The 22683-nt window shown below is 35.4% G+C and overlaps 3 protein-coding genes across 8 annotated transcripts in view; 2 read left to right on the forward strand and 1 right to left on the reverse strand.

Moving 5' to 3' along the window:
* Positions 1-397, reverse strand: part of LOC109047748 (uncharacterized protein C2orf81 homolog) — a 65420-nt gene extending 65023 nt beyond the window's left edge. For all 5 annotated transcript variants that reach the window (XR_006157468.1, XR_006157469.1, XR_006157470.1 and 2 more), the window contains exon 1: positions 282-397. The gene's annotated coding sequence lies outside the window, so the exon portion shown is untranslated. The remainder of the gene's footprint in view (positions 1-281) is intronic.
* LOC122140996 lies at positions 338-10306 on the forward strand. Its single transcript, XM_042746570.1, has 11 exons — positions 338-473; positions 1445-1616; positions 1717-3039; positions 3116-3255; positions 7041-7245; positions 7346-7450; positions 7541-7725; positions 7819-7960; positions 8777-9400; positions 9497-9571; positions 9796-10306. The coding sequence occupies exons 1-11, from the start codon at positions 459-461 to the stop codon at positions 9798-9800; spliced, it is 2991 nt and encodes a 996-aa protein (XP_042602504.1). The 5' UTR covers positions 338-458; the 3' UTR covers positions 9801-10306.
* A 582-nt stretch (positions 10307-10888) lies between these two features.
* Positions 10889-15602, forward strand: LOC109054469 (protein FAM177A1-like). 2 transcript variants are annotated; one of them, XM_019071725.2, is made up of 5 exons: positions 10889-11077; positions 13287-13469; positions 13647-13713; positions 14875-14972; positions 15055-15602. In XM_019071725.2, the coding sequence occupies exons 1-5, from the start codon at positions 11009-11011 to the stop codon at positions 15241-15243; spliced, it is 606 nt and encodes a 201-aa protein (XP_018927270.1). In that variant the 5' UTR covers positions 10889-11008; the 3' UTR covers positions 15244-15602. The 2 variants fall into 2 exon arrangements, with proteins under 2 accessions (XP_018927270.1, XP_042603045.1); XM_042747111.1 differs by having other exon boundaries at positions 10892-11038.
* Positions 15603-22683: the final 7081 nt, after the last annotated feature.

The following is a 22683-nucleotide window of genomic DNA, read 5'->3' on the forward strand; positions in this document are numbered from 1 at the left end:
TGTTCAAAAATAATCATATAATTCATAAAATATTAGGGTAAGATGACAACCCATACTAAAGTGCATACAAAAAGCAGTAGCTATTTTCCAACACTCCATTGTATGTTATTCACAATTAATGTTAGGAGTAACTAAGCCTAACGTTACACTTCTATTCCAAAAGCGCCGCTTCTGAAGGTATACAACAAATGACGGAGTCTTCCAAAACTTTTCAAACATTTTCAGCATTAAACGCATTAAAGCAGAAGAGCAGACATATGTCAGTAGCATTAAACCCTCACCGTGTATGTCCTGCTTGTGTTGTTGGCTTCGGATCTGGTTGCCAAGCAGCCAGGCGCCTCTGAGCGTGAAGACACCGGAAGCGACGAAACACTGCAGCCATTTTGCAGCAATTTCAGGACAGCGGGACCAGGCCAGCGGTCTCCGGACAAAGTAGGCTATCTAAATAAAACAGAATTATGGCGGGGACGACGGTAAGTTGGTGCCTTTGTGCTGTTTTATTCATTTTAACATTATCGGTGAATACCAGCACTTTTGGTGCACCCTAAGGTGGCATGGAGAGTGCGGTTGTGTGTTGATTTGTACGCGAAATTAATCCGTCTCGATTATATTAAACTGGTTTCGTTGCAGGTCCCGTTGTAAATGTGTTTTTTCGAAGCTTCTTAACACCTCCTGCATCTCTTGCAATGCATACGCTGCGTCTCTCTCTCTCTCTCTCTCTCTCTCTCTCTCTCTCTCTCTCTGTGTGTGTGTGTGTGGGGGGGGGGGGGGGTGCAAAGTTATGCAAGTTAACAAAGTAATGAAATTAATCAAACAATAAAATCTTTAACTTAGTCGTTACATGGTGTGACAGACCTTTTAAAGAAATAGTTCATCCAAAAATAAACCTTCTGTCATCATTTACTCACACTTATGACATTCCAAAAAAAAAAAAACTCCTTTATCTTTAAAACACAGGTGAAGATTTTTCATGAAACTTGAATGATTTCTGTTATTCCATTTAAAGTCCATTCCTTCACATATAAAACTTGATCAGTGCACAGACATTCTCACATCTGACTCCAACATGTTTGAGCTTCTTACATATTCTGTGCTCTTGCTCTCTATATGTGCACTGATTAATGTTTAAATGTAAATAAAAGCCTAAATGAAATCGGTTCATCATATAAAGCACTTGTGTCTCTTCAGAAAACTGCGATTAAAAAGCTTGATTCAATCTCTTTATGAACTTTTGAAGCATCGAAGTTTTGGTTACCTTCTTCATCACCTACATTGACAAGATCTTCATTTGTGTTAACCATTCAATAGAAATAAAAATATTATGGATTATAGGAAACACGTGCGACTTTTTGAGTGAACTATCTCTCTAATGGGTGCTCTATTCAGTGCCTGATTAGAAAACCTAGCTATGTCATCGCAACTCTGTTTTTCTTAACCTTTGCAGAGACATATTACCATTCAGAAACATCAAACATTTCCTCAGTTGGAGAGATGCACAAAATGCTGCAACAATTTTCATTGTCCCTTTTGTATGGCCAGTATATTTAAGCCCTGCAGACCAGACAAAGTCAAATTACACTTGAAGAGTCACTGTAACAAAGCAGTTGTCCATGGAGGTATAAACATTTTCTTTACACATGCATTTTATATATTAGTATTATTATGTGTAGCATTAACATATTTTACTAACATGCAGGGTTTTTTTTTTTTTTTTAGATTTCACTATTCACAGATGTGGACTTGGCTGTAGAGCTTCACTCCATTACCATTGTATGTACTGTCCAACAACAATTCTGAGAAGAGGCGATTTTAAAAACCATTTACAAGTCTGCAAACGTAATCCGAATTCAGAATCCGCCACAAAAGCGCTGTCAAGCACAAGTACCCCAGTGACCCCTCCGACAGTTATAAACGCACCATCAGTCATCGAAACAGCAGAGTCCATTCCTTCAATCCCATGCACACCGCCAAACACCAATACAGATATGACCTCTCTGATGATCACAGACACACCATCAACCACCACAGCAGCAGCAGGAAAGTTTCGCGTGCGGCCTGTCATCAAAAAAAGATGCCCATCGTGCAATATACTCATCAATAAAAACAACCTGCCAAAACATATGGAGCGCAAACACACAGATCAGTCGGCATTGGACATCAGTGAGACATTTCAGCTTACAAGCCAGTGTATAGATGACACAAATGGGATATTTGCAGTTCTCAAAGTCGGTAAAGGCCACGGCATCCCGCTTCACGTCCAATACCAGGCATTGGGAGAAAACAACAGAGTCCTCTGCGAATCGAACGAGTGCCAGATTAACATAGATGTTGCGCAGAGGAGCGGCATCACGTCGTACCAGTGCATGCATATCAGTGCAGCGAGCTTTTGCAAGTCTTCGGCTGAACAAGTCTCGCTGGAGGAAGACGTTTTAACCGAGATGGTGAGAGGAAAATGGTTCAGCGAGAAAAAGAAAAAAGAATGCCTCGCTCTGCAGCAGCTTGCTAATAGTAGCTGCGCACCGCTTTCTGTTCACACCTCGATTGGGATCTCGTCAGCAAAAAAGTTCATTTCAGTTTTTGAACCCAATGTATCGTCTTATAGTCGCTTAGGTCGTGTCATGGTTGTATATAACACAAAATTAGACTCTTGGCACTGTCCTTGTACCAAACTGCGACGTTCATGTCTGCACAAATATGTCGCCAAATGGCATCTGTTTCAAACGCAGCGAGAGCTTTTCAGAACTGAGGGATCGCCGGATAAGCCACATTCGGAAGAAGAAGACATTACAGACAACCGTCATGTTTATCCACCGAAAGGTCTGGGATTGAATTATATGGTGAATTACATTCTTCAGAACAAGAAGATACCTGCCGTTCTTCCTGAAGATATGCGGGTGCCGTCGCCATGCAAAGATTACCCACAAAACCTTTGTCCAAATGAAACCGTGTGTCAGGAATGTCCAGGAGATGTGCTTCTCAGCGATCCTATGCTAATTACACAGAACGCCAAAATCCTGACCAATTGGTGCATTATTAAAGGTAGATTACATTGTCCGTATGCTTTTGTGCTATTCAGCTACGATGGTTTGTGATGTATACTTGTTTTAATTGATAGATGTCGCCACCTACTGTAAGCAGTGCCCGCAGTGTGGGATGTTTTATCGTTATCAAGAGTGGAAAGATCGCCTTCATAACTTCAATGATCACATCATCCTTGACATCCCCTTATGTTTAACACTGAGAAACCTTCTGCAGGTAATCTTTAGCTTGATTATTTGAGGGTCAGGGGCATGAAACTATTTTTTATTTTTGATAATACATTTAAAGTTTCTATATTTTAAATGTGCTAAATTGTAATTATCATTAAAAATGTGTAATTAGAAAATATATTTAGATACATGACATACACGTTTAATTAGATATTTTAGTTTACCATTTGGCACTACACTTTAAAGGGGTCATATGACGTTGCTAAAAAGGACATTGTTTTGTTTATTTGGTGTAATGCAATGTGTTTATGCGGTTTAAGGTTCAAAAAACACGTCGATTTTTACAAAGCTCATCGTTCTGAAAAGTGAGCTGTGCTCTGTTGGCTAGCTATCCAGTGCGTTGTGATTGGCTGAATGCCTCAAGTGTGTGACGGAAATGTTACGCTCCATAACATACTTTGATGCGTGTCCCAGCACGACCAGACAAAACCAATAAAACCCATTACAAGGGAGGCATTTGTTGCATCCAGTGGGGACATAATTACTGATTATAATGACTAGAGCTGAAACAACTAATCGATTTAATCGATTAAAATCGATTATTAAAATAGTTGTCAACTAATTTAGTAATCGATTCGTTGCTAAATAATTTTTTATTTGCCGTAAGCGGCTCATTTCGTGCATATTTTAAATCTGCGGTGACCAAAGTTGTGGCAGTAATGAGCCACCGGAGGTTTTACCTCAGCCAGTACAGCAGGGAAGTAGCGAATAGCCAATACGTTTTTTATGTCAGCGTGCTTCCCGCACAGCGTCCTCTGCACAGCATTCAGCGTGATGGGTGAGGCAGGCGGCAGTGGAGTAAGCTCTCGAGAAAGAAAAAGAAAAAAAAGGCGGAAGATTAAAACTAATCGAAACGAAGTCATCCAAAGTGTGGGAGCACTTTACTTTGAGCCTTCACAAAAAAGAAGAGTAACCTGTAAACTGCGGCTGTTTTCTGCGGCAGGAAACATATCCTCTAAAAAGAGAGCAGGCCTAAGCCCTGAACATTTGGACATGTTGACCTTTTTGCACTGCAATGCAAAGTTTTTCTCAAATAATGAGTGAATAGTGTTTCTGCCTCATTCCCACAGGTAGTCGAATTCCTGTCAGTTAGGCAGCTGTTTTGTTTAACATTTTATCGCTTTATTACATTTTTGATTTTTTGTGCACTGTTAACAGGACCACTATAATATTTAAATCCGATGAAAATCACAGCTGTGCAAAGACTTTTATTTGTGCAGATTCTGCAGTACAATGTTTGTTTGCAAATGTTTAGTCGTAAAAGCTGATAACATTGCTTTTTAAACAATTAACATTTAAAGCTTTGTCGTTTAACCAGTTCATAATTCAGTCTTGCAGCCTAATTATGACTGAATGAGAGAGGTTAATGTTTAAATGTATTTGAAATGCACTTTTTTTCTAAGTATTCACTGCTCTTTTTCACACAGCAGGTTTTTGTGGTTTGTGTGTATGTCCAATTTTTTTTTCTGGACAACCTTCTGATGGATTTTTACTTTAAATTTTATTTTAAAATGTGAGTTCCATTCAGGTTTCATGCCATTGGCACTTTATTCGAAGGATTGTTTACAATTTCACAGCATAAGCTATAAAGCTGTTTCCCAGGTATAAGCTGTTTGTGTTTACAGGAAAAAAAAAAAGTAATAAATAAATGCAATTTACTTGCAATTTTATTCTGTTTTATTCTTATTCTTCGTGAAAATATGTTCTGAAAGATTCCTTAATATGCTTTGTTCGGGATGTTAAACTACTTTAGGAGCCGTAAGGACTGCCATGGTGAAAACATGTACTTGGCCTTGTGAAATTTGCTAGAGTATGTACAGTGTTTTGATTGCAGAAAGTTTGGCAAAGGATAACCAACACATAATAAAACACAACTCCAGGTATGTTTTTGATGGGGGATATGACAATGCAAAATGGTTAAAATCTCTAAAAAGTCTATGTGAATGATAAAGACCTTTTTTAATAATTTACTTGGGGAAAAAATGGGCAAAACTAAAATATAAGTACATAAACCGATTCATCGATTAATCGTAAAAAGAATCGACCGATTAATCGATTAGCAAAATAATCGTTAGTTGCAGCCCTAATAATGACTTATACTGTGTTTTTACACGTTGTGTTGTGTATCGCGCTGTGTAAACATAAAACCATGTCTGCATTTGTGATCTATGAAACACAAACAACAAGCGCTACTCTACACTGCTCAAAACTCTCATTTGAATCATCTTTGGCAAATACTTTAAATATGTAAACGTACTTACAGGCTGTGAGTCAGAAAAACCAGACTGTCCTTGCAAAGTTGGACCTGCCCCACTTTATAGAAACAGCCTTTGTGCCACAGAAGCATTGTAGGCTACTGGATCAGGAAACAGTCCTCTGTAAAATGCACTGCTCACATCTGAATATTTGCGTTGAAATGTTCTGGAACAGTGTTGTAAATACAACTCAACCACTGATTTCTAGTCGTGTCCTTTTTTGGAAGGCCAAACAAAGTATTTTCGCTTTCACAACGAAACACACAGCTTCTCCACGACATGGCGGCGACAGCAGAATAAAAGTTACGCCGTCTTTCTTTGCGTGGACATTTGGGCAGCGTTATGCAAATCTTCCCACATCGTGACGTAGACGTGGGGGCATGTTTAAATTAGACATTTTAGGAGGGCGTGGTTGACTCTTAACTCTCATAAAGAATATCTCTTTGGGTTTGAGACTTTAAGGCTGATTTATATTTCTGTATCGAAACTACGCCGTAGCCAGACGTGCACCTCTCCAGAAATGTAACAACGCGTCAATTCTACGCGGACCACAACCGCTGTGACTGGTCTGCTACAAACCCACCCTCTGTATGTGTTTGAGTTTTGTGTGTGTTTATGTGCACTTTAATATATTTTAATGTTACACCTTCTTATATAAAATAAAACAAAGCAAAGAACAAGTGTCTTATCATTTATTATACTACATAGCATTATACATCAGTAGTCCATGATAAGCAATGTTGATCTGCCGTGGTACAAGTCCTTGTGGAGATTGAAAGAATGTAATCTTCTCCTATTCCGTTGTTGACTCCTTTTGTAGTTTTAAATAATGATTTAATGATTTGATATTTATTTTTCCACCGTCACGGCTATAATGATTCTCCAACGAGCTGCTTCTTCTTCGGCTTTTGTCGTGGTACTGCTACGTTGTTGTCTCCTTTTGTACGTGGACACTGCAGACTAGAGGTTTGCATGTGTACTGCACGTCGACAATGACGCAGAAGTATAAATTAGCCTTTAGTCTTTGCAACTTTAGGGATCTTCTCTATTCACAAACAGCTTGTAACACTCCACAAAGAAAGGAAAAATTGAAATCGCATTATATGACCCCTTTAACCCTATTTCAAAGACAACAGAAGTAATGATGAAATTACATATAAAGATGGACTTTAGTTGGTCAGAAGAGCACTTTTAACTTTAACTAACTAGCATTTAATATAAAATGTAACTATAATACTTTTTCTTTTAATTGTAAATAACATGCAATCAATTCTCTGAAAATATTATAATCTCGTCACACTTCTATTGTAAATAACATGCAATCTATGTTAGAGTGTACTTCTTTTTCACACCACAAGTTCTTTTAATTGTGTATATTTTTAAGTTTTTAAAAATAGATTATTCCTTTTCCTTATCATGAATATATGAATGTGATGAGATGTCAAAAGCTGTCTTTAAATGTTAAATCTTGAAACGTTTTTGGCGGGGTATCACTATCAACCAATATTTTCTCTAGGTCCATACTTCAGTGAGCAGAGCAGTTGAGTTTTTACAACGTACGACAGGAGTGGAGTTTCCACCTGCGGACACAATGCTGGATGCTTATTTGCAGTTTGAAGCCCTCACAGATCATGAATACAAGTATTCATGCCCCACCTGTGGCGATCATCCTCCGGTGGTGCTCATGGGTGTTCACAAACAGACTGCTTCTCCATTATCAGGTATAAAAATTGAAATGCTCTTCATTTGCCAGTTTAATCCTTTAATAGTTTTTTGACATGTTGTTCTTGTCATAGTAAAACACTCATGTTACGTTTTCAGAAAATGACATTGAAAAGCCTCCAGAGGATTTTAAAGGGGAGGTCAGTCTGGAAGAGTTCTGGGAGTCACTGTCTAAAGAGATGACCTGTCGAGGATTTGTTGCGAGTAGGTGCATATTACACTATATAGTAAACTTTTGAAAGAATGCATCTTCTGATTTTTTTTTTTTTTTTTTTTTTTTTTCTGCTGTTTTAGATGCCGAACACAATCCATTTGCAATACTGCCAAGTTATCACTTTTGGGCTCCTTGGATTGGCAAAAACACACGTCACTCAGACACTGTGCTAAACACGGAGTTTGAGAAAGTCCACACTTCATCAGAGATTTTAAAAATGACAGTTACAGAGGAAAGACTCAGAGAAGAACTTTTCAAACAGAAGGTTTGCTTTATTAGTAAAACAACACTTTCAATGTCTTTGAATAGATTAATTGCATTCAAATGAACATTTGCAAAATAATATTGGTTTTGATAGGATGACGTGATTAGAACTTTATGCATTGAATGTGATGTGGACTCCACTGGATCTCGCAGCGATCTCCTTCTTAGATTGTGCAGTGAATTGAAATCCAAGCAAACATGTGACAAAATCTCTTCAAAAATCTGGAGTTCCTCTGGTGAGTTTAACTCTACTCCTGAAAATATGTGGTAATGTGGAATTAATTAGTGCTTCTAACACTTAAAAAAAGTTTGTTTATTTGCCGAATCAAAGTCAGTAGGTGTGAATAACATGCAGAGATGTTGACCTTTTAATGACAAGGCAAACAGTTAAAAAAATATTAATTCCCTGTAAAATATTTCTGAATTAGTCATTCATATCTTTTGTAAAAGCACTTTTTACCATCTAAAGAATGCATGTTCAAAAGTTTGGGTCAGAAAGATTTGTTTTGTTTTGTTTTTGATTTTGAAAGCCTCTTATTCTCACTCTCACAGACGGCATTCATTTTATTATAAATGCTATAAAAAAAAATTAAAAAACTAATATTGTGAAATATTACAATTAAAAAATATATATATTTTCTGTTTAAATAAGTTTTAAAATGTAATTTATTCCTGTGATAGCAAAGCTGAATTTCTAATTATTATTAATGTTAAAAACAGTTGTTGCTTCATATTTTTGTGAAAACCGTAATTTTAATTTCCTTTAATTTTTTTATGATTCTTTTATTAATAGTACAAAATAGAAATCTATTGTAACCTTATAGAATGTTTTATCACTTTTCATCAATTTAATGCATATTAAGAATAAAATATTTTAAAGAAAATCATACTCCAAGCTTTAGTGTATTTTCAAATATTTCAAAAGTATTTTAATACAAGATTTAGATGTAAATATTAGAAGATATTTCCTTTTTCAGTTTGTCATCAACCTATTAAATTGTTGTTGTTGTTTTCTTTTCTTCTCTCTTTTGTGTTGTCCTGTCTTTTATTAGGAGGCTGGGGAGTCATTATGTGCCCCTGTGGAATTGTTTACAGCCTAAAATGCAATCTTCGAGCTGAGAGCCCTCAAGATTTTGCTGATTTGCTGTTATCCTGGCATCATATGCCTAACGTCATAATTTATGACTTTGCACAGGCTCTTGCAAAACACACCAATCTAAGGGTACCAGAAAAGTTACCCATCTCTCCATTTGAAGGATGCCTGGTGGAACCCACTCAAGCTAACAAAGAACTGGCCAGATGTGGACAGCTGAAAGTGTCTCTGCCCTGGCTAGATGAAAAAACCAGAGGGACAGATCCTCACGGACACCCGGTGACGGGTTCAGCTGACCATTACGTGCTCTGTGACCGTTCTCATGAAGGCAGCACAGATGGAGATGTTCTGAGGAAGCTCACCCTCGTGCCTCAGCTGGCTGACAGAGTCAGTAGTCAGATTTCTGAGCAACTGTTTGCTCAAATGAAGAAGAACGACTACTTTTTGAACATGTCTTTGCCGTCAACACATCTGTTTCAAATGAGGAACATCATTCACCACTATAATGAAAACAAGGCCAGCAAACTGAGAACCAGATCAACCAAGAGTCTTGCACCCAACTTGCTGACTGAAGCGGCGTTGGGTACATTTTAATTTCTGAAATGTAGTGGAAAGGCATTGGTAGAATTACATTAAAATAAAATTGAGCTTGTAACAGTAGATTTGTTTGTTGTGATAGAATCCTTAACCAGGAGCAGAGATGATGTGATGGAGGACGCCATCCTGACATCTTTGATGGTCCTGAGCAGCAGTGGTAAGTGTTTTTATTTTTAAGTGGAATCACAAAGGCCTGGTTATCAGGGATATTTCAATGATTATCCTAATGTTGTGTTCAAACACCTTCTAATAGAGTGCCAAGACATGGACAGTGGTACATAGAATATAGTTTTTTTTTTGTTTGTTTTGTTTTTATGTTGTAATAGTGTATATGTTCCATATGAATCTAACAAATAATATGAATATCTCTCTCTCTTTAAGCTTGACTGGGCCTTCAGCACCAACAACCTATTGGAGTTGGGAACTATATTCTGAAATCATTATTCTTGACCTTTTTTAATTAATCTGACAGGGATTTGAAATGTTAATGACTGTGTTAACTGCAGTTAAAACCAATGTTTTTTTTGTTTGTTTTTTTAATAAAATGTTTACATTTACTACTAAGGCTGACAAATTGCATTTAAAGATGGCATTGTGCTTCCTGGAGACTGGATATTTTTGTCATAAGTAGCATTGCATTTTTGTCTGCAAATTGTTTGTTTTTTATATTTTGAATTATTTTCAATTCAAAAGTGATAAAGCTGGAACTGCCTCCTGATGAGTTTTTGGTCACTTTCTGCCAGAATGTTAATATAGTTTAAATATGTTTTTTGAGTACTTTAGTTTTGATGCTTACATTTTTCATTTTATTTAAAGCTGTATTGAAATTGATATATTTGTTTATTTTGTATTGTATATAATTAAACACACAACAACAAATACACTTTGTCTTATAACTACTGTATGCAACAAGAAGAGAATTATACTATTACAAATCTATTTTTTAAATAAAATTTCAATAAAATTATGATGTACCTCTAAAAACTTTTTAATAAAATAGAAATATATATATAGATATATATATATATATATATAATATATATATATTATATATATAATATATATATATATTTGCAAGCTAGACGTAAGCAAAATCTTAATAGGGCAATGAAAACCTTCTTATTAAATTATATATTACTGTGTTTTGGTAGTGACAAATTTGGGGAGGACAAATATTTGTAAAACTTTCGGAAAATTCAGTATGAGACTTAATTGCACAATTACTAAAAATGTGTGCCTTGGATATTATACAATTTGCATACATACAAAATTTATAGAATATATATATATATATATATATATATATATATATATATATATATATATATATATATATATAAAATTTCAAGATGTTTCCAACTCTGACTTTGCACCAATTCTGTAGAATGGCCCAGACACACGGTAAAAAATAAGGCAAATTGTTGTAAGCAAAAATTAAGTACACCCCAGAACGTTAGGTGGCGCAAATATAGTAATCACCCGTTGTCTCCGCCTGGAGGCTGCTGCTGTGCGGTCGGTGGCATGAACAAATGTCTCTGCCTGGACTCTGCCTTGATGCTGGTGACCTGGACAGCGGAGTTTGTACACAATAGCAATGGCAGAAATACCCCTTTATCTATCCAGCGTCAGTATAACTGTCACACATGATATGGACTCTGACAAGGTAAATTAAATATTTGACTAATTTAAATCATGCCTAAAATTACACGTTTGAATACCTCGGATATATGTTTACATTTATTTTAAAACCCAATAAATTATAATGAAGGTTTGCACAGTACTGTTATCTTATTGGATTTAATTTAAGCATTCACATTGTGCCAGGAATTAAACAATGGTCATCTAACATAATAACGCTATACTAAACGTCTTAGTTTTTAATATACTGACTGTTACATATTTACATATAAACCTAAACCTACTGTAGGTCTCTTCCATCAAAAGTTACTATATTACAGTTTTGGCGAAATTTTCACAACTCTTAGTACAAATAATATCATAACAGATCATCAAAAGTGCGCTTTTTTCAAATACTTCAGCATATTTTAACTGTGTTAGTAACAATACACAAAATCACAAAATATCGTTTTCACTACACAAAATAAGTGTTATATATATATATATATATATATATATATAAATATATATATATATATATATATATATATATATATATATATATATATATATATATATATATATGTGTGTGTTTCATTTACACTAACTGCCCTTATAAAGCTCTTACTATCAAACTTTTAATTTGCATGACTTCTCATTCAGTTTAATACATTTGTCTATCATTTCATCGAACTCATCTTAATGGTTAATGAGTGAATCATTTGGTGCATAATTATAGATATAGATTCAATAGATATGTAGTTTATATAGGACATGATTGCAATTTAGGGATAACTAAATGCAATAAAATATTATTACACTAAAAGTGATCTAAGATGATAACCACTATTTTATAAGGTTGTGTGTGTATGTGTGTGTGTGTGTGTGTGTGTGTGTGTGTGTGTGTGTGTGTGTGTGTGTGTGTGTGTGTGTGTGTGTGTGTGTGTGTGTGTGTGTGTGTGTGGTTCAGGTAAACCATATTTTATGGGGACAAAATGTCCCTGCAGAGATGGCAATATCTGAAATCATTGTCCTTTTTTTGGGTCCAATTAGAAAAAAAAAAAAAAAAAATCTTTAGGTATTTAGGAGTAGAGTTAGTGTAGGGGAGACAGTATAAAACCCATTACTCCTATGGAATCTGTGTGTGTGTGTGTGTGTGTGTGTGTGTGTGTGTGTGTGTGTGTGTGTGTGTGTGTGTGTGTGTGTGTGTGTGTGTGTGTGTGTGTGTGTGTACCTACTTACTGTAACCATATTCTGGGGACAAATTGGTACCCAGAAGTAAGCAAAACTTGACAAAATCGCCTAAAACCTTCCTTTGAGGACGTCCTCATTTGTAAAACCTTGTGTTTTGCTATTTGTGAACATACAGTAGGACACAAGGGAGAGGAACTGATCAGAGATATATCAGGAGAAAGAAGACGGATGGCATCAAATACAGCATTATACTTCACATTATGCCATGTGATACTGAAGCATTACCATGGCAAAGACTGTTCAGCGAGAGTAGATTCAGTCATATGGCACAGTGAGGACATTTACTGCAGTGACAGTTAACTCTGTTCTAGCACAAACCTTATTGCCATGTCACACCTTTTGATAACACACTGGATACATACTTTTACAAACATTATTGATTTTATGTAAGATATGCAAGTTAGGTAATGTAAGTGTATTTTCTACCATGACAGTTATTGCCTGTATTAGTCATTATTTCAGCAACAAAGGTGATTTGAAACATTAATCTTGCATTGTTTGCTCTTGAATGAACTGATTGTTAAAAGTACTAAACTGAAAGAATATCATACTATTGTGTTTTGGTGATCAATTCAAGTGTTCTTAATACATATCACAATGATCTTGTGTTGTGAAACAATGATTATGTGGAATGAAATCACGAGATCAGGTTTTGAAAGAATGACTAGTCGTGTTACAAGTGTGATCAGTTTAAAGTTTTGTACTAAGAGTTTTGAAACTGTACTACGGCGGAAAGACAGTGTGGTAATAGACATTAAACAAAGAATTGAAAAAGGTTTGAAGCAATACAGGTTTTTTTAAAGCAGACCCATATACATTTATTATGATTTTAGACGCAATACTTACTGTGGTATTGTGGAAAACAACTATTGTTCATTTGTTTTTTTCTGTTTTTTTTAAGGGCACTAAGCCCGTTTTCTTCCCTCATTCCAGTTTAAAAGTCAATCATATTGTGCATAACCAACTTATTTGTAATATATCTGCTGTGTGCCTGTGGACAGAGCTCTGGAAAAGAGAAGGAATATGAGTGTGTGGAGATCGGTGATCTGGACAGAAAAGAGAAGACCCCACGCCGCATTATTCATTTCTCCAGCGGGGAGACCATGGAAGAATACAGCACAGATGAGGAGGAGGAAGACAAAACACAGAACACAAAGAAAGACCTTCTGTCCTCCATAGACACAGTATGTGTGTTTGAACAAATGCCCTGAAGGATCCTTCAGTTCACCCACTGTGTCATCATTTACTCACCATCATGTCATTCCAAAAATGTTATGTAGGTTTTTTTTCTATACAATGAAAAAAATCAGAATAAGAGTTGAATATAACTTTAATTTTTTTCTCTTTTTTTTTATTTTAAGTCCAAGCTGGCTTGGGGCCCATATGTCTGGTTTCAGATGTGGAGAGCAGCTACATCCACTATATCTGGTGAGTCTGATTCAAAACTGAAAACTGGATCTTTAAACTAATATGACAAACTTAAAGGGATACTCCACCCCAAAATGAACATTTTGTCATTAATCACTTACCCCCATGTCGTTCCAAACCCGTAAAAGCTCTGTTCGTCTTCGGAACACAATTTGAGATGTTTTGGATGAAAACCGGGAGGCCTGTGGCTGTCAAAAAGACTGCCAAGTAACTAACAGTGTCAAGGTCCATAAAAGGTATGAAAGTCGTCGTCAGAATACTCCATCTGCCATCAGACGTGGAATCTGGGTTATATGAAGTGACGGGAACACTTTTTGTAAGCAGAGAAAACAAAAATAATGACTTTATTCAACAATTCCTTTGTTAACAGTCTCCTCTGTGTCTCTCCATATCACCATATTCTGTGTATGCTCTTCTGTATCATCAGTGCCACAAGGATGTGGTGTTTCTACGTGTATTTAGCTTTGATTTGAAAGAAAACAGCACATCCTTGTGGTGCAGAGGAGACCGATGACAAAGGAATTGTTGAATAAAGTCGTTATTTTTGTTTTCTTCGCTTACAAAAAGTGTTTATGGACCTTGACACTGTTATTTATTTGGCAGTCTATGGGACAGTCACAGGCCTCCAGGTTTTCATCCAAAATATCTTAAATTGTGTTCTGAAGACGAACGAAGCTTTTACGGGTTTGGAACGACATGGGGGTAAGTGATTAATGACAAACCTTTCATTTTGGGGTGGAGTATCCCTTTAACTATGGCATTTGAGTCATTTTGTAAAGTGCTCCAGATTAAAAATGTGTATGCTGAAGTATTTTGTTTGCACATTAAAGCCAATATCTATCACGTTGGCCTTCTTTGCTGATATGTTTTGTTACAGATTTGTTGCACAAAAAAGTTGTAAGTTAAAGAAATACATGTACATAACTACAAGCTGTTACAAATCCTTATTTCTGACCAAGCATATTGTAGAAATAAAAAAATGAATAACCAAACATATCAGGGTAAAAAATAAAATAACTTTTAGATATTGTTGCCAAATACATTTGTGTCAGTTACACAAAAATGTCAAAGTGCTTATTTCTCACCCTTTATTATGCAACATATAAATATTCAAATTCAAAATCTCATAACTATGTCAAATTCTCCTGTCCCATCTTTCAGCTTGTGACTACCTCAGTGAGCGAATGGCATCGCTTTTTGGCATCACATCAGCTAAATACCAGTATGCCTTAGATGAATACACCCGGTCAAAGAGGGAGGTACGGTAGTCCTTTATATAATCGGAATATCTAAGAATCAGAAGTGTCATATGTTTTTGTTGTTGTTGGTTTTTTTTCACAGAAGGAAGAGAGAGATAAAGATACACGGCTCACTGAAGAGGAAGAGCACCTGTTTGAAGAGCAGAAAAATGATGAAGACGAGGATCCAAAGACTAACAGTTCTCAAGTACAAGTGACCAATGAGCTGGACCTTCACCCTTCTTTTGCACCAAACACAATTCACATCCCTGCTCTTGTTACTAGCACTTAATTACAAGAATAGTTTGTCATATAATTGTGGTTTACCCATAGGCCTCTATTCTTTAAAGCACTTATTACCACAGAGACATAATCAGGCTCTGGTTTTAAATATTAACTTGTGTCTTTGACTACCTTAATGCACTGATCCTGGGCCAGTGAAACTAAAAATACTGATCATGGTGCTAATGAGGAGATGAGCCATTTCTTTAGCCTCAGACCAAAAATGAATTATTAATGATTTCACTTAAAATGATTACACTGAACATTTTTGTGTTTTTAATTCACTCTGTACAGTATGTAATGTATGAATTATTATTAGTGTTATGAAGCATTTGATGGACTTGCATCAATACAGAGACATACCTCCCACTGAATTTTCAGTTTTTATTTAATATACTGGTAATCCTTGATATTAGTCTTGTCATTGTTTGTACTGAAACATTAAATGTTTTTTTTTTTTTTAAGAATTTTTTTTTACCATTTTGTGTTTAACATTAATAAAATACTACAGTATTATATATTATGTGACTTAAAAGTTTTAGTGTTTAGTAGTGTTATTTTAGTATTACTGAGATACTATGGGCCTAATTTACTAAACAGGGTAAATTAGGCTACGTTTACACGACAACGATGCAGTCAAAAACGGAAAGGTTTTTCTCTTGCGTTTTTAAAAAGTTTCACGTATATACGAAAACGTTTTCAAAACGATTTGCGTTTACTTATATCCGTGAAAGAGGCCAAAAATGCTGTATTATGTATGTCAGGCCAGTAGTTGGCGCTGTTACCTTGTTAGTAAACAGTACCCGTAGGTAAGTGACGATTATCTGTTGTACATGATGCGTCTCCGCTGTTGGTTGTAATATTGTTGAAGTAAATCCACACTTTGCTGAAGAAGCGTTAGCAAACTCTTGAGCAGTAACAACACTACCATGTACTCCGCCATTGTTGTGTATGTTTGTTCGCACTTGCCTTTAAAATCAACACATACTGCGCATGTCTACATACTTAACACGTACTATGCACACGCATAATGTCAGCGTTTTTAAAGTTTTGGGTGTTTTCATGGAAATGATAACGGTGGTGTTTTCAAGAACTTACACTCTGAAACCCGTTTCCAAAAATTTGCGTTTACAGTTCCCAAAACTCTGTTGACTTGTAAATGAACAGGCGAAACGCATAAAAAGAAGAAACATTGTCGTGTAAACGGCCCCTTAGTGTGAGAGCCTTTTATTTCAGTTTATATTTATTTCAAGTAAAAAAAAAAAAAAAAAAAATGGTTTAGTTAACTACACATACATTTAAATCACTATACTTTTGTGTTATACTACACTGGAATTACATTACAGAAAACTAATTAAGTTGCTGAGAGAGTGACTTTCTCCATTTTTTTCCTTTTTGGATTGTCATTAAGCAACTGTTTTTTTTTTTTTTTTTTGCTGCTGAAGCACTGGGGACATTACAAAACATTATTTGTAATGGTTTCCCTTTCATACAGTAGTTTCCTTTACTAGTTTCCTTTTGAGCTGTTTTTCTGACTTTTTATACGTTTATAATGAAAATCAGAAGTGCTTGAAATTGCTGGGAAAGTGCTTGAATTTCACTCTTTAAGCTCTCTGAAGCCTGTCGGTTGAATGGGTTTGTATGTGTTATGTGGGCAGAGCTGTGTTCTCTCACTAATAGATACGGTTTTGTCTTGGGCAACAAAGGTTTCAATGTCTGTGTGGTACTGAAGGCCAGCTGAGCATGTCCTCAGCGTAACCCTGCTCATCTGAGTAAGACTGCTTTCAATCAGACAGGGACATTCATTATGACATAATCCAAATAAGCAGAACTTTTATCAGGTTCATGAGTATTTTGCAAAAAAAAAAAAAAAAAATCACTTTGTAAGCATGAGGCATGTAATTTAGAAATAAAATGGCTAATAATGAAGGGATGATTTTTAATATTTTTTTCTATTCTATTCTTTTCTATTTTTATATGGTCCCACAACCTTTATTAATTTTTTCAACATTCACTCCACTTTGTAAGCATGAGGCATGTAATTTAGAAATAAAATGGCTAATAATGAAGGTACAACTTCATAACAAGAAATAATTCATTTTTCTTAGTTAAATGGAGAGGATAAATTCTGAATTTGGGTTACCAGACTTGGCCTTCATTCGTTGTTGAAATGTGTCAATTGCAAAAGGAAAATAGTGTTAATTATGAGTTCTGTTAACAACCTAAAATTGGTGCTTCCTTCAACCTGATACTGAAAATCATCCTAAAAACAATTCAAGCCGGTTTCCTCCAGTGGTGCAGTTTGTTGTTTCAATACAAATAAAAAGAGAGTTAATTGGTGTTCTATTAACAACCTAAAATTGGTATTTCTTCCTACCTTAAAACTGAAAATCATTCCAAGAGCCATTCAGGACTGTTTCCTCCAATGGTGCAGTTTGTACAAATAAAAAGAACAACTTTGTTAAATGTGAGCTCTACTGACAATAAAAAAAAAAAGGTTTGTTTAAATGAGAAGAACAACTTTGTTAAATGTGAGCTCTACTTTTAATTAAAAAAAAAAGTAGGTAGTTTTTAATAGTATTAATAAGTGTTCTAATAACGCCTCAAAATTGCTTCCTACCTTAAAAGTCAATATCATCCCAAGAACAATTCAGGCTGATTTCCTCCAGTGGTGCAGTTTGTTGTTTCAATAACAAAAAGAACAATAGTGTTAATTATAAGTTATGTTAACGACCTAAAAATAGCTAATTTTTCTTACCTGAAATTGAAAATCATTTCATGAAAGATGGAAGTCGATTTCCAGTCTCCACGTTCATGCAAAGGGAGTTTTTTAAAACACACACACACAAAATATATATATATTAATTTTGAGTCATATCAGTTGTACAACCTACAGACATTTCAAAATCATCATTGCTGGTTTCATTAAGTCTGCAACAATTTGTAACGTTAAAAATTAAAGTGCATTTTCACAATATCTCACCTTGTTGGCACATACTTTCATATTTTATATGTATAAATGTGGATTTTCCTCATGATGTTTCTGTGGCTACAAAACATATGGAGTGGACAAAATCTGGACTTTGCAACAAACTGAGAAAAGAAGATCATGATATAATCGAAAATGGAATGTTTTCAAAAGACAACAGAGGGCGGCAGAAAGCGCCAATTAGTTGTCATGACAACCAGATTCTTTTCAGCTGATTGGCTGAAAGACGTTCCACAATGAGAGTATTAGGAAATAAACTTGAAATGGCAAAGAAACAGATTTCTTTTTTGCTAACGATACTAGATACGACAGTTAGACACTGAGGATATTTAATGGGGCAAAGATATATGTGTTCCTCAAAAGAGCCAGCAGATGGCAGTGTTAACCGTGTGGTGTCAAAGACAATCTTACATCAGATAGCACTGTCCCAGATGTGCACATGCTTTTTTTTTTTAACATCTTAGCAAAACTCCCTTAGCACGAATTAACTTTTAATGTAACGTGATAATTTGAAATAATTTTATTTAAATTATTTAATAATTTAGCAATTCAAATGTCATATTTTTTTCATACAAATCTATCATGCCTTTAAAAGACTAGAAATATAGCACACAAGTTTTTATGAAATACCTTAATGATGACCTTTATGTTCATTTTGGAGCTCAGCGGAGCTACATATCCTTTCATTTTCATTTAATGAGAAAGCATAACCGGTACAAAAACAATAGTCATAAGGTTTTGGAATTATATGACGATTATAAATGATAACTATTTTTATTTTGGGGTAAAATATTTCTTTCTTTCTTTTAAGATATGACAATTGAGAGCGATGGAGAAGAAGTGTGATTGAGACACATGCACCTGACAAAAAACATGAGATAGTAAGGCTATAGCTTAAAACACACACACACACACACACACACACACACACACACACACACACACACACACACACACACACACAAATTAAGAACAATATTAATTGTGTTTAACATTCTTTTTTTAAAGGCAATCTATAACTTCAAACATTCATTCAAGGAAAGCTATGCATTTACTAAAAATTTTGTATTGCAGGTTTATTTTAATATTAAAGGGAGATAAAATCTAATTTGCTGAAAATTTATTCACCCAGGCCATCCTAATAAACTTGTCACAAACAAATCCATCAATAAGGTGTTTTAACTTCAAACCATTACTTCTGGCCAAAATACCAGTCCATAATAACGCTTCATACAGTGAAAAATTCAATTTCCCATTATCTTTTAACATTAAAATTTTACTAACATTTTTGTTTACAAGTGTTTTGGACTGTTATCACTTCTAAACACTGCTTGATATGTGCATATTTCTCTCCTGATTCAGACAAGATGACTTTTTCACTGGAGAAAGAGATATTATGGATATAAACATCTTAATGATGAATTTGTCTATTATAAACATGCAATTTTTCACTAGATGTTAACTAGTGGACTGGACTGGAGTAGTATGGATTACTTTAATGTCTTTATCAGCTGTTTGGACTCTCATTCTGACGGCACCCATTCACTGCAGTGGATCCATCTGTGATTGAATTAGTATGTCCACATGTATCTTTTAAACATCTCAGGTATGCTAAAGTATCTATTCAACATGGGTGCAAAGACGTGGGTGTAATTATGGTCTCAATAACACAATAATTTCTTTTTCAAACCTGCTGTTAAGATCATATTCCTGTTTCTGCTGCAGATCTGATTAGTGAATGTTTTGTGTCGACCTCTAGTTAGTTACACACAGTAGCCTGTAAGTAGTTTGCACAAATCAGTGTAAATGTGTTCAAGTACACTGCCATGGTTTATAATCAGTGGAAAAACCCCAGATTACACAAATCTCTTAATGACAGTATTTAGCAGCACTTGATGGCGGTGTTTATTTGGTATTGTGAAATTCTGTATTTTGTTACACAGTGGGAAAACAATACTTTTTTCTACCGTGCTCGCCCGTCTCTTTTTGTGCTTCAAATGTTAAAACGTGGCGCGTAGTTTCACTTGTGGTTTACTTCATCATACATACATGTTTTCAGTGCCCCGAATGCATCATACCACAGCTAGTGACTTCCAAAAATAGGTCACACCGCATCCCTCATCCTCTGTGATTGTACCCTTCACAAAGATTTGTTTCTAAACTAGGATTCTGTGTTATTTGTTACATCCGTCTAGACTCTGCACACATCAGAGATTGTTCACCTTTTCCGCCGTGGCTTTGCGTCAGACAGCTGCAGAAAAGTGGGTGAGTCTGGGCTTTTTTTTTTTTTTTAAACAAGGAAAAAATAGACATGAATGTACTCTGCAGAGACTCCCAGGCTGAAAATAGTTCTGCACAGCCATTAGCCCTCCTTGCATTATTAGGGACAACTTCCTTTTATTCAAATCCTTGTCCTGATCCCACAATGATGTCCGACAACTGTCTTGATGTTGTCCTGTTTGGCTGTGATGCCAAATCCTGCTTTTAAAAGACCCACTCCTAAAAAGTCCCAGTGCTGTAATACCAGACCTCCACCCCTAGGGAGAGCCTCCAAAGGTAGCTAAAAAGTAAAACATGCATAAAGCAGCAGTTGGTGTTCGTGAACAATCGGGTCCCCCTCACAAACGTGTCCACACTAGGACCTGGGCAGAGGTAGCCAAACGTTATTATTGTTAGCTGAACACTTTTGATGTAAAATATTTACAAGAAATTACAATTTCATTCTATTATTCCAATAGTTAAATGACACATTTGCATTGTCTGATGCTGCTTAGTGGTCAACAGATAAATATAAAAAAAAAGTAAAGTGTTTTATGTTTATTGGGTTCGCTCTTTTAGGTTGACCATAGGCCCTGTTTTTCCTGTAGTTGACTTTTGGTCAAAAGTTTGACCAATAGCATGCAGGCATTGTGCATAGTTGACCAATCGTGGCATATGTAAGTAAGTAGCCTAAGTAAAGTTTATTTATATAGCTCATTTATCTCCGCAAAGCTGACTAAGTGCTAAACAAAATCAAAGGGTTACGATAAAACAGTAAAACAATAAAACAGATAAAATCCATTAAGAATGCCTCGGAGTAAAGATATGTTTTCAACATCGTTTTAAAAGTTGTAATAGAAGGTGCAAGACGGATATGCAGTGGATGTTGATTCTAAAGACGACTGAATAAGCTCTAACACTCTTTGTTTTTAAACATGCAACGTATGTACATGAATATGTTGTTTACGTTCAGATCAAAGCAACGTAAACAAGGTATCCATGTACAATACATATATTGTGTATGTTGTTTACGTATGTGATACTCTCCAAAATGGCACCAGGGTGACGTGGAGGAGAGGAATTGTTGAATTAAGTCGTTATTTTTTGCGCAACAAAATATATTCTCGTAGCTTCATAAAATTACGGTTGAACCACCGATGTCACATGGACTATTTTAACGATATCCTTACTACCTTTGTGGGCCTTGAATGTGGTTGGTCCCTTGCTGTCTATGAGGAGTCAGAAAGCTCTCTGATTTCATCAAAAATATCTTAATTTATGTTCCGAAGACGAACAAAGTTCTTACAGGTTTGGAACGACATGAGGGTGAGTAACTAATGACAGAATTGTTATTTTTAGGTGAATTATCCCTTTAAGCATTTTTTTGTGGCATATTTGGTGAAATGCTGTAAATGTGAATTAAGTGATCCTAGCACACAATGCATTCCGAAACTCACAGCGCACGCAGAGATGGAGTTTGCTGCATTTACTGTCAGCAGAGCCATTCTGAGATCCTGAAATCACGAGCTACTCAAGTGTTCACTCAACGCAGTGCCGCGCTTTTCTCTGAAACACCCAGCATATCAGACTATATCACGATTATAGTGCTTCCCTATTTATTGTAATTTTACATTCAATATAAAAGATAGCCTTTAAGCTAGCAGGCTAACAGTATGCTTAATGCTAAGCTAGATGCTAAACAGTTAACCAACAAAAAATATTTAATTTCACAATCTATGCTTGCATAATAAACTGTGTGCTGAACAGAAATTTTTTGATATGACATAATCATTTTGGAGTGAGATATATTTGAAGCCTGCAACAAAAAAAGCTATTTTGTAAGAGAAGTTACAGATAGTTTTATATGTATGATTCATTTTATTGCACTGCACATTCATTTCTGTCTGTAGAATGACTGAGAGTCATAAGTGTGTAAAAGTGATTTAATGACATCAAGATCATAACATGATTGTTTTACGAGCTGCACGTGATCCAAATGACTATTGAGTTTTCTTTAATGATACCAACGATGCCAAGGCTAGCTTTTTGTAACTTTGGAATACATTAATTTCTACATTTACTATGCAATTTTTAAATGTAAAGTAAATTAACTTTAGTTAGTATGATGAACAAGCATGAGAATATTTTGTAATTAAAATATGCCCAGAATAATAAATGCTGTTAAAATGGTTCAGTGGCTAT

The sequence above is a fragment of the Cyprinus carpio genome, chromosome B20, assembly GCF_018340385.1.
Source record: "Cyprinus carpio isolate SPL01 chromosome B20, ASM1834038v1, whole genome shotgun sequence".
NCBI lineage: Eukaryota > Metazoa > Chordata > Actinopteri > Cypriniformes > Cyprinidae > Cyprinus > Cyprinus carpio.

Coding starts and splice junctions, on each gene's coding strand:
- LOC122140996 (XM_042746570.1), top strand. Junction 7,451..7,540: donor CTGTCGAGGATTTGTTGCGA/GTAGGTGCATAT, acceptor CTGCTGTTTTAG/ATGCCGAACACAATCCATTT. Junction 7,961..8,776: donor AAAAATCTGGAGTTCCTCTG/GTGAGTTTAACT, acceptor GTCTTTTATTAG/GAGGCTGGGGAGTCATTATG.
- LOC109054469 (XM_019071725.2), top strand. CDS start 11,009: ATGGCAGAAATACCCCTTTATCTATCCAGCGTCAGTATAACTGTCACA. Junction 13,470..13,646: donor TTCTGTCCTCCATAGACACA/GTATGTGTGTTT, acceptor TTTTATTTTAAG/TCCAAGCTGGCTTGGGGCCC. Junction 14,973..15,054: donor ACACCCGGTCAAAGAGGGAG/GTACGGTAGTCC, acceptor TTTTTTTCACAG/AAGGAAGAGAGAGATAAAGA.